Source organism: Epinephelus moara, chromosome 3 (assembly GCF_006386435.1).
Source record: "Epinephelus moara isolate mb chromosome 3, YSFRI_EMoa_1.0, whole genome shotgun sequence".
In the NCBI taxonomy this organism is placed as follows: domain Eukaryota; kingdom Metazoa; phylum Chordata; class Actinopteri; order Perciformes; family Serranidae; genus Epinephelus; species Epinephelus moara.
The window spans coordinates 29,557,365-29,569,889 of record NC_065508.1 but is presented as its reverse complement, the minus strand read 5'-3'; the positions used below and the strand labels follow the sequence as shown (position 1 = coordinate 29,569,889).

Sequence of the window (12,525 nt, the reverse complement as noted above, 5' to 3'; positions counted from 1 at the left end):
TCATGCATTAAATTCATGTACAGATTTTCCTTACTTTTGCATTGCATTGGTGTAAGGGATTTTCAGTTGAAATACACCTCACTGCTCATTGGCTATAATTTATCTATTATCATTAGTCTGCATATAAATACAGCAATTCCTAATGTTTTGGTTTGGTTTCCTGAATGTAATCTTTATCTAATCTAAAACTTTAACGAGTAGTTAAACTTTTCATAGGATAATAACGTCACATCCAATTTATATCCCTGTAATGCAATCCTTTCAAGGTGGAGGAAGATTTACTCTTGGTTATTCATGACTGCAACACCTTGTAAGCATTCAGACTTTGTGCTCATTTCACACAGTTTTGTGAGACTGTGCTGTCTCTTTTAATTTCAAACCAACTGCATAGGCCGCAATATTACATGTATTTTTTTATTGCTTTCAGCAAATAATATAGTGCTTGCCTTTTACTTCAGTAGGGACTGCATCATACATTTCCACTTTGTTACCAACTGCACTAATAAGAAAAGTAAACAATACATCTCCTCCATGCTACAGACAGAGACAGATGAGCCATGTCAGACCACACAGTCAGCAAGCTTTGAATAAGCACCTGGTAATGATTAAGGATCCAAATAACAGAGCCTTTCTGGTCACGGTGGAAGCCTTGACGCACTGTGGCTGCTGTGTGTGGATGCTTGGGGGTGGGATGAGGGGAATAGTACCTGGGATGGTAGTGGGGTCTACAGCTGTTCTGAAGGAGATGATGCCCGGCTCCGACTTGCCCTGCTGATTCTCTGCCACCACGTGAACCTCATACTCTGTATTCCAGTCCAGGCCGCTCAGCGTCACGTACTCACTGTTGTGGGGAATGCGGATCTCTGGTTTCCAGTCAGATACATGCTTCTGAGGAAGGAATGTAGAGGGGGCACAACTCAGAACTGGGTAAGCAAGTGAGATTTTGGTCATGCAATACAGGCACAGAGGAAAGGCTCATGAGACATGCCAACTGTCTGAGAAGATGTGTTTGAAAGAAATTAAGTTTCTCAGGCAGGAACCACTTTGGATATTTGTGCCACATTTGAGAAAAGTCCTTCAAGGCCTTGTTGAGATATTGCATTCATGAAAATGAGATGAATGCAAAGTCACAGTTACCTTGACCTTTGACCACTAAATTCTACTCACGTAATTTGTGACTCGAGGTGGACGTTTGTTCCCAATTTGAAGAAATTCCCGAAAGGCATTCTTGAAATTTTGTGTTCATTAGAATGCGCAGATGCATGGTCACAGTGACTTTGACCTTTGATCTTAAATCTCATCAGTTCAAGTCCAAGTGAACGTTTGTGCCCCGTGTATGTACACAGCACAGCTGTCGCCAGCACAGAGGCATATAAACAACCCATTCTCATCCCAGGTCAACAAATATTGATGCTTTCTCTCGCCTCTTGCATTTGATACCAATGCAAAAGACACCCTTTGGCACCCTTCATCTGTATGTGACACCCAGGTGACACACAGATGGCGTCATCACATGCAAGGGGCATTACAAAGCGTCAGTTTTTGACGACCTGTGAATGAGAACAAGTTGAGAAGAACATAGCATAACAGCAAAGTGGTACCAGGTTACCTCCTTGCCCGGGATACTCACAGCCTTGTATCTGACCAGGTAGTGTTTAATGGGGGAACCGCCATCATCCTGCTTGATCCAGTTGACCTTAAGAGTATTGCCCCTGTCCTGCATCTTGACTTCTAGTTTGGGGGCACTGGGTTCCCCTACACAGGACAAACCAAGGAATCATCAGTAGTTGACATTAATATGGTTGTTGTATCAACACCTGCCTGAGTCTACAAGTTACCTAACTGTGCTTCTAATCTTCCTACCATGTTCAAGTGTGCTTGTGTCTTAAAGGTCAGCATAGCTAAAATTGATTGGAAGTTCCACTGTTGGAACTGATTGCCAGTTCAACCTATAATTTTTTAAGAAGCTTAAATGACAAGCATTGCAATCAGAGAACACTGCAGATATGAAGGTAGTAATCAAAGTTTGACTGAGGACGACAAAGTCTTAAAGTCAGACCCTGTAAATCATTGGCTCCAGTGCTCCATGCTTTGTTGACTGATAGCAGAATCCATAATAACATAAAGTAACACCTATGTTTGAGCAATTGCCACTAACGTTTTGTCAAAAGCAGCAATACAGCACAACGGTATTATCTTAACAGAAATGCAGCGACGTCTGACTAGTTTATTTAAGAGAACTGCACAACTATATGTAATTAATGTGAGATTGTGTTTAGCTTTATCTAATGTTCCAAACATCTCCAAATGTATCATTTATCATAATCAGATCTTTTATATTACATCTGATAAATCCTTCATATATCCTTCAGAGTAAATTATCAATGTTTTCTTGCCAGATTTGCTTGTGGGAAAATAGACCAAATGCCATACTACTGCTGCAGATTGCGAGCCGGCTGCAGAGCTCAAGGCAGCGACACGTCTTGTGTAAACAGCCAAACTAGCTTACATGAGTGCTGAAAGAAAGCAAGCAGTGCTCCATGAAGAAAAGGGCACGATTGTACACCAAGGGGCGATTTGGGGCTCTTCTGCCCCCAGTGTGTCTGGTCAGTTGGTCAATTATTTGGTCGTTATGTACTTGTCCAACCAAATTCTCATTGGTCAGACAATCCCTGGTGTTATTTTAATAAGATCTTGTGTCCATTAAAGCATTTCTTTTCCCAGCTGAAAAAGCTCAGTCCTTGTACAGTATTTGTCCTCTGTGATGGTCGGTCTATTCTGTGTTTGTCCCGCCCCTTCTCCACTGTGATCGGATGGCTCATGACGGTGATGAGCGCAGCATTTTACCCAAAGACTGACATTTTTTAAGTGTTATTTTTAATCAGAAAATGGATAAATACTTATAGAAGATGTTTAGCATTGGATTTATCACTATTGATTAATTTCTCCAAAAAAACAGAGGTATTTAACGTTAGTAATGTAATGTTGTATATGACACCTGCAACCCCAGACATCTATAGCAACACATTCTCACTCCGACCTCGTCACATATTGCCGTTTGATCACGGATTTTCAACGTCCAGATAAGACATGCAAGGTACCCTGGGTGCGTTGGTTGTGGACGTTCTTGGATGCCGTGTCAAGTTATGTCTGATACATGCATTGTCTTCTTTCAAAATACATTTCCATTTTCATAGGAAATTTACCGTTTACATACAGTCTCTTTCAAAATAAATGCACTATGTCAGTACAACACATGCATGTTGTTGGGTTCAGGAAAAAAAGAGCAGGGTTTGGCTTTATAATTTCATAGGACACAAACACTGCTCTGCTGGGTGAAAGTTCATGTTTGTTGGACCCATCCACCACCCATCCTCCTCGGACTTTTGCCACCTTAACTTTCGTTCTTGTCCCACTGCGTTTAACCCTGATGCCACCGAGCGCCGCTACTATAATGACGACCAGCCGCATATCATGCCGACATTAAAGGACGGCTTTTCTTGTCAGTGTCTAACGCCGCAATTCACTGCCAAAGTGCCGGATTTTGATGACCTCAAGAGTGAGACCGGGATGTCTATAGTGTCTACATGTCAGATTTTTCTCATTAGTACTGTTCAATGTTTAGTGGTGAGACGGACTCAGATAAGCAGATGGAAAAGTATTAAATGTGCGCAATTTATTAATGGACATTATTACATCGGAAATCAATTTTTTTTCCACTTGAGGCATTCCACTTGCCTGAACACAGAGTTAACTTGCCCTGGGCAAGTGTTAATGTCGAGCTTTGTGAAAGGAAAAAAAAACTTTGGTGGACACACAATGCTATCAGGTAGTGTGAGGAGTAGGTAGAATTTCAGTCTATGAAGATTTTCTTTGGTTGATTACAGCCCTATATATTAGGGTTAGTTTGGTCAATAGTTTTTAAGAATATATAAAAAATATGTAAAGCACATAAAATAAAATGGGTATCAATTACTTAGCATATGCTAAAGGGTTAGCATGGAGCATTAAACCCAATGTTATGCTACAGTCAGATGAATGACTTTGGTGTCAATGTCCTCATCAGTTTAATGTATACAATCTGATCTATGGGTACGTTTCCCTGACAAGGACTTTCAGTAATCACATGAATTATTACTTGTCCGTCAGAAGGGCAAAGGGAAAAATAGTGTTACATTCCTCTTAAGGAGGATGTTGGGGTCGATGAATGGCCACATTTTTACTCTAACCTAAATGAGGTGAATATTTTAGCCCAAAGTTTACTTTACTCTAGAGTAGCTTTTGTGCCTAACCCAAACTTTAACCATGGCAGTGGCAGATGAGAAAACTGTGAATCAGCTTTGTAATGGTGTTACGAACAGTTTGAGTGGCTGAGGTGCTGTTTTCCTTGAGGTTTCTAATTATCTGCTCTGTCCTCCTGACTAATGACTGCTGACACAATTACGCTATTACTTTTAATAATACATACATAGCCTTGTGGGATGGAAGGTTGAGGCGTTTTGTGTGCATGTTTAAAGGCTTTTACGCTCATGCTACTCTAAGGGAGGAGACTAACAAACCAAACTCATTAATTACATACATATTGGCTACACACAGATAGCCTTGGGATGATGTTATGAAATTGACTACCTCATGGTGTTACAGCCTTTTGCCCTGTCTGATAATAACAGCCCATAAGCAGGTGGCAGAAAAGACATTATCATTATGTTATATAATTGAAGACATGATGCAGATATTAATGTATGGCTTTGTTAGGAAGTCACTGAGTAGGTAAGGAATAAAAAAAGCATTGGCATACATTTCAAAATGAACAGGAAAAAATTGTCAGCGCTCATGTTTTCATACCCCACATTGAACATTTCAAACGTCAGTGTTAGTGGTTGTAGTTAATTAAATGAATATGCATGAAGGCACTTTTTCTTTGATCGTATGTAATCACTCATCTGAGCGCACTGCCTGAAAACTGCATTCCACTAGACTGGAGTGAGCATGACAGAAGCTGGAAGTGAATCAGACAGTGTTCGTTAGTAACAGCAGCAGTAACATGGTGGCAGGTAGACACTGGTACATTCAGCGTTGTTATTCACAAGCATTATTCTGGGTTAGGTCAGTTTTTGTTTCTGAGGCTAAAACAGAGAGAGGGGGTGGTTAGAATGACAAGCTTCTCCATGCAGGCTGGAAATTTTGGGTGCTGCCACACATTCAGAGGGGGGGGACATGTGGAGCGCTGTCCAACAACCTCACACGTCGGAGGTGTGGTTCCACATGTAACCCGACCTAATGCAGCATCCCTGTCATCTTCCAGCGTACGTTGAGACAGAAAGTGGATAGAATTGAACAAGTGTTATTAAAAACATGCTGTTGGATACTGAAATTACTTCAATTGTGTGAGTTCATTGTTCCATCTGATTTAATATTCAAGGCTTAAATCATATAACTGCTCTATTTGTGTCAAAGAATGTGAAGCAAATGATTAGCATTTATCACTATTTTCAATGCAATGCATCACTGTCCAGCTTTTAACCTTTCAATATGTTCCATAGAGTGGATTATACATATTATTGTAAATGTGACTGATATAAAAGTAAAATACGTACTAATTTTCATTTAGAAGTATGTTCCAACTTTTTTCTTAGACAAAAGTTATTCAGAGCAAAAGTCTATCAATCTAAGAATTATGATCTAAAAATACCTTAAGGCCTTTACACACCAAGTTAGTTTTTTTATATGTTTTTTAAAATCCTTTACTCGATGAAAATTGTTACATTTTACACTCATGTCTGTGAAAACATGGGTGCTACGCGTATATCTTCCCCCCACAGCAGCACAGAAGATCTTTACAATCAGCACAGTTTCAAGGTGGACACCCAAGATTAGTGCCACCAATTCAGTGTCTGACCAAATGTCTCCCCTTCTGTTCCTGAGATATGACACTAAATAATGGCCAGAAAAGAGTTTTTGTAGAAAATTATGATGTCACAGTGAAGATGACCTTTGACCTTTTGGATATCACATTTTATCACGTCATTATTTTATCCTGTTAAACATTTGTGTGAAACGTTGTCATAATTAGTGTATTAATTATTGAGTTATGGCCAAAAACATGTTAAGTGAGCTCACAATGACCTTGACCTTTGACCTTCGACCACCAACTTCTAATTAGTTCATTCTTAAGTCCAAGTCGATGTTTGTGCCAAATTTGAGGACCTTCTTGAGATAGTGTGTTCCCAAATTGAGATGGACACAAGATCACAGTGACCTTTGACCATCAAATTCTAATCAATTCATCGTTAAGTCCAGATAGGCGTTTGAGCCAAATTTGAAAAAAAAAAAAAAAAAAAAAAAATTACCTCAAAGCATTCTTGAGATATTGTGTTCATAAGAATGAGACAGGCGAGGTCACAATGACCTTGACGTTTGACCTATGACCACCACAATTTAATCAGTTTATCATTGAGTCCAAGTGGACATTTGTGCCATATCTGGAGAAATCTGAAAACTCAAACCTGTTTCAAATTTATTGTTGTCGTATTTCTTTTTAAACGTGCAACAATTTCGGTTGAAAAATACGGACTTGGTGTACATGGGCCTTTATTTTTAAACTTCTATTTTTATTCTTAAACATGTTTCTCAAATTTCTGAAATCAATTTAAACATGAAATTGTTTTTGTCACGTCACCCAATGCTGTCTTATAACATAAAAATGTGGAACATTTATGGGAACTGTTGTGTTCAATAAATTAAAAGCATAATTTGTGTTTATTTTTTTATTTTTTTCAGTGGTTCTTCTTTGTGTGTAGAAATGTGAGAACCAAGAAGACATGACACCAAAGACACAGACACATGCAGACAGGACCAACTTTTTCTTTGGGAAACAGCAGAAGAAGAAGAAGGAAAAAAAAGGATGCAACAAAAAACAGGGACTAAACTTGCATGCTGCAGTAATGCAATGGGCTGCTGTGAGTCCAACCAGTGAAACACTGCGAGCTACGGTAGATAATTTGGGGAAAAATAAGGAAAGTTAGCTCTGAGTATGACGACTAACAGTGCGTGCGATGCGGATTGCAGTCAGTGGCACTTTGTGAGGGTGCTCTTGTGATGTTCAAATGCCATTCAGAGTGGAGAGGTGAATTAAAAAAGGGAAAACTTCAATGCAACTGAAGATCTGTTGGTTTCACAAAGTCAAACCTGTCAATTTAAAGCTCAAATAAAAGAGCAGGCTGTCAAAACCAAAATGACTTAAATTTATTTTCAATCTATGTTCTATATAAATAAGTAGGATAGGAAAAAGCACACCAGGGAATCTAAAATTAAAAGTTTGTTTGGATGAAAATTGATCTACCAACCCTGCTGTACCTGGTGCTTTGTCCCTTAAAGAGGTAGTTTGGATTTTTTTAAGTGGGGTTGTATGGGGTACTTATCTATAGTCAGTGTATTACACACAGTAAATGTCAGTCAGCATCCCCCCAGTTTGGAGAAGCAGACTGGAGTCCGACACAGAACCTAAGCAATGTACTGCTGTGGAGAGGTCAGCTACAAAATGTATTTTAGTCACCTAAAGAAATCAATATCAGATTAAATGTGCACTATATTGTGACTATTTTTACTGCTTTACCTTAATGTCCACTGTCCTGATTTATGCTCTTGTCAAAGCCAGACTCCATTGACGATTTTAGCTTGCTGAACATGGGAGCAGCTGGTCTAGCTCTGCCTCGTTCTGTTAGTTAGTTTGTGTTAATGTGTGACTTTGGTGAATCTGAACTAACCCTTTTAAACACCGAAGTCACACAATAACACAAACTAACTAACTGTTTGAAGCAGTAGTAGACCAGCAGCTCCTGTGTTCAGCAATGTTAAATCACTATTTTTCACAATGGAGTCTGGCTTTGAAAGGACGGATATTCAACTTCATTTCCTTGTTGAAAATAAATATCTGACATTAAGTAAAGCAGTTAAAATACTCTAAATATAGTGTACATGTAAACTAAACTAACTAAAACTTTTTAGGTGGGCCTTTGTTTAAGTGGTTAAAACACATTTTGTTGCTAACCCCTTAACAGCAGTGCATTGCTTATCTTCCACATTGGAATCCAGCCTGCTTCTCCAAACTGGGGGCATGTTGACTAACATCTACTGTATGTAATATACTATCTGCGAATGAGTACCCCATACAACCCCACTCCAAAAAAACGGAACTGTCCCTTTAACTAATGCTAATGCTAGCTAATATGCTACTAAATGGTTTTGCTCATTCTTATCCAGCTAATCCAGTTCTTCATTATCTTGGCTTTAGTTTTCTCCAATAACTTTTTTAAATGAAGAGAGAATATATATGAAATGTTTAAACCAGCCCTCATATGTTTGGCTGTGACCCTTAACACTCTTAGCTTCAAAACCAAAATGACAGAACTAATGCAAAAGTGAGATTTAAAAAGACAGATGGGATGAAATGTGTGAACCCAATTACAATTAGATCTGATGTGCATCATTGCAACTTACTCCACCTAAAATGAACAGGCATTTTGGTGCGTTTCAAAGTTTCCATGTTTTCCTTCTGGTAAACTAAGTTTAGCAATCCATCCACTTTAAATGACTGTTTTACTGGTGCCTCTGTGGAGAGGAGCAACGTATGAGAAAATGAGTTCACAGATGGGTAGCATTAAAATGTCTCGTTCATGATGCATTTCCCTTTGAATCAGAGTTGAAGGAACTGCTGCAACAAATAGCTTCAGATGTATCTTAGCGAGCTCTGAAGAACTCAAATCAAAGACCCCATTTCCACCTGGTGTTAATGTGCAATCTGGATGTGGATGTTTAATCTGGATAAGGACAAACATGTGTTGATGAGGGTGTAAATGCAGACAGGAAACATGGAGTCAAAGAGTTAATCACATCAAGCTAGATCAGGTTACCACAGTGGGAAAAAGGACCGTGGCTCTGGTGCGTATTTCTTACATTATTATGTCAGATTGCCAAATTAATTTTTAACAAGGCACTAAGAGGAGAATAGTCTTGTGTTGGTTACTTAATGATGACTGCAATGGAGAATGGGCAAAAGTATCATAGTGGGTTGGATGGAAGAGAGACGATGAAAATGAGATGATGAAAATATGTCGGGGTGAAATAGTGAATGTTTACTACAAAATAATTATATTTCTGATGACCTGCCGATGGATGAAAAATGGCCAAATAAAGCTGCCTCTGAATCTAGTTTAACAAACTTAGTGACCATGACTGATCCTATGATCTCAAACTAAACAAAAAACATAAATTACCTTCTGTTGGCCAGCGAAGACGACATCATCAGCACCATGCAAGAGCCACATGACAAAGTCACATGATGTGCACGCACATGATCGGTTGAAAGGAAAATACAGGAGAAGGAGGGTGGGGAGGGGCGGGGGGCGCAGGGGCACATGGAAAACGCACAAAACATTTGTGAAATGATGAAAACATGTCAACGGAATAAACAAATGAACAAGAATGTTAAAGACAATATCACAGAAAAGGAACACAAACAACTAAGAAAAATACAGAAATTGTTGAATTTTTTGTTGAATACATATTAAAATAAACACGTTGCTGAATATATGAAGCAGCTCCAGACTTCAAGTTTTGGTTTATGGAAATATGTCAAAAAAATAAACAAAACAAATAATGTTAAATTTGGATACAACCAAAACTGGACATCTAGAATTGCCTCATTCATCCAGAAAATTAACAGCGTTTCCTCTGACAGATTTCTTTTCGTCTAAGTTTTCCATAAAAAGCCCAATCTGAATTTGAACTATAGTCAGTGCATGACTGCCATTCAAGACAAATTAAAGATATAACAGAAAAACAAAGCAGTGTGTCTGGTCCCTGGGACAAACAAGAAATCAGGGCCAAAAAAAGAACAGAGGAAACTCTGCAGCTTTGAGAATACAAACCACGTCAGCTAAACATGAGACACAACACAGCAGACAACAGTACGGACACATGAAACATCAGGAGAAATAAAGTCTGCATGGTCTACAAGCATTTGTGGCATTTGCTCTGAGGGATGCACTTGCAGAAGACACACCATGAACAGCTACATCCTACTGGATCTAACATAAAGCCACATGGTATTAGTTCACAAGGAGAGATTTGGTTAAGAACCCTGCAACCACATATGATTATCATACAGTACATCAGGATCTCATTTAAAACAAGCAGCAACAGACATACAACATATTAGTCCTGTAACCTTTTACCAAACACACAATCATGTATGTTGACACACTGTTACCTCAGATGTTGCTTTAGGAATTAAAGCAATAAGCAGTCAGATGGGTTAGTTGCTTAAAGGGGCGATCAGTTATAATTTTACTGGGTCTTGGCACAATATATGATAAATGGATCAGCAGGGGCGTGTAGGTGTTGCTGATCAGTGTCAGTCACCTCTGCGTTATCTCAATGGCAAAGCAGGCCTGGCTCAGTGTATTTCCTGGTTGTGTCATTGAGGACACACTGCCGCAGCAAGTGCAAGAATGTGCTTTGCATTACTGTCTGCATAGACAGGCCAAATCCTCGAGACTAGCGTGAGCTACACTGTCATGACTGACAAATGATCTAGAATTGTGTCCGACCTGAATGGACACAATGACAAACAAGGCTTGGCAGGGCTGTCAAGAGAAGTCAAAGTCTGCAGTGACAAGAGAGGTTTTTTGTAACAACTAGAATATTGAGAGAGGCACAGACAGGTTTGGTATGTACAACCCCAATGCCAAAAAAGTTGGGACGCTGTGTAAAATGTAAATAAAAACAGAATGCAAATGCTTTTTGACCCACATTCGATTGAATGCAGGAGAAAGACGAGATGTTTGATGTTCAAACTGATAAACTTTATTGTTTTTGGTAAATATACACTCATTCTGAATATGATGCCTGTGACACGTTCCAAATAAGGTAGAACAGAAGCATGTTTACCAATGTGTGACATCAACTTTTCTTTTAACGACACATAGTTAGTGTTTGGGAACTGAGGACACTACTGTTGAAATTTTCAAAGTGAAATTCTTTAAACTTCTGCTTTATATACGACTTCAGCGCCTCAACAGTCCAAGTTCTCTGTTGTCGTGTCTTGTGCTTCATAATGTTCCACACATGTTCAGTAGGAGACAGGTGTGGACTGCAGGCAGGCCAGTCTGGTACCTGCACTCTGTCACTACGAAGCCACGCTGTTGGAACACATACACAATGTGTTTCATTGTCTTGCTGGAATAAGCAGGGATGTCCCTGAAAAAGACGTCGTCTGGATGGCAGCATATGTTGCTCCAAAACCTGTATGTACCTTTCAGCATTCATGGAGCCCTCACAGATGTGAGGTTACCCATGATGCCATGGGCACTAACACACCTCCATACCATCACAGATACTTTGAATTTTGAGCTGGTAACAATCTGGATGGTTCTTTTCCTTGTTAGCCCAGAGGACACAACGTCCATGATGGACTGGTCAGACCATTTTGTGTCAGTCCGTCTCAGATAAGCTCAGGCTCAGAGAAGTCAGCACTGTTTCTGGATGTTGTTGATATCTGGCTTTCACTTTGCATGGTAGAGTTTTAACTAGCATTCATAAATACAGCGATGAACTGTTCATTGACAATGGTTTTCTAAAATGTTCCTGAGCCCATGTAGTAATATCCTTTATACAGTCAAATTGGTTTTTAATTCAGTGCTGCCTGAAGGATTTTAAATTGGTTTTCAGGAGAGATTTCTCCGGATTCTCTGAAACTTTTCATGATATTATGGATTGAATCCATGAATTTCTTGCAATTTTGCTTTGAGAAAGGTTGTTCTTTTAAACTGTTGGACTGTTTGCCTACGCAGTTTTTCACAGAGTGACCATCCTTGCTTTTGAACAATTGAGTCTTGTGAGGATGCCCCTTTTATACCCAAAAATGATACTTAATTCAATTACTAATTAACCTATGGAATGTTATAAACAGGTATTTTTGGGGGGGCATTTCACAACTTTCCCCGTCTTTTATGGCTCCTGTCCTAACTTTTATGAGACGTGTCACAGGTATCAAATTCAGAATGAGTGTATATTTACAAAAAAAACAATTAAGTTTGGCATGAACATCAAAAATCTTGTCTTTGTACTGTATTCAACCAAATACAGGTTAAAACAGATTTGGAAGTCATTGCATTCTGTTTTTATTTACGATTTAAACAGTGTCACAACCTTTTTGGAATTTGGGTTGTAGTAGGAAGTGGGGAAAAATACACTTTCACAGAGTTGTACCTTCTTTTTTTGGTACAGTCATACATCAAGGTAGATTGTCAGCATGGCACAAATGAACCAATAGATAAAAACAAAAAATGTTTGAGAAGAAAAGCTGATTTCCAAACCAATCAGTGGTCATAACAATAAGCACTCCTGCCATCTCACAATCCAATATGGCGACTGTATGCGTTACAAATTAGTAGTTTGATTTGCAAACTAAACACTCTGATATGGTGTTTTTTGGACATGAGATAGTGTCCATGATGAAATTAG

At 39.0% G+C, this 12,525-nt stretch overlaps 1 protein-coding gene across 8 annotated transcripts in view; it reads right to left on the bottom strand.

Moving 5' to 3' along the window:
* Nucleotides 1-12,525, bottom strand: part of ncam1a (neural cell adhesion molecule 1a) — a 415,597-nt gene that overhangs the window by 51,299 nt on the left and 351,773 nt on the right. For 7 of the 8 annotated variants that reach the window (XM_050040213.1, XM_050040215.1, XM_050040220.1 and 4 more), the window contains 2 exons: nucleotides 1,631-1,755; nucleotides 708-888 (listed from right to left, as the gene is read on the bottom strand). The exons of the other annotated variant lie outside the window; for it this stretch is intronic. In XM_050040213.1, the coding sequence (XP_049896170.1) occupies nucleotides 708-888; nucleotides 1,631-1,755 (306 nt within the window). The remainder of the gene's footprint in view (nucleotides 1-707; nucleotides 889-1,630; nucleotides 1,756-12,525) is intronic. 8 annotated transcript variants of the gene reach the window in all.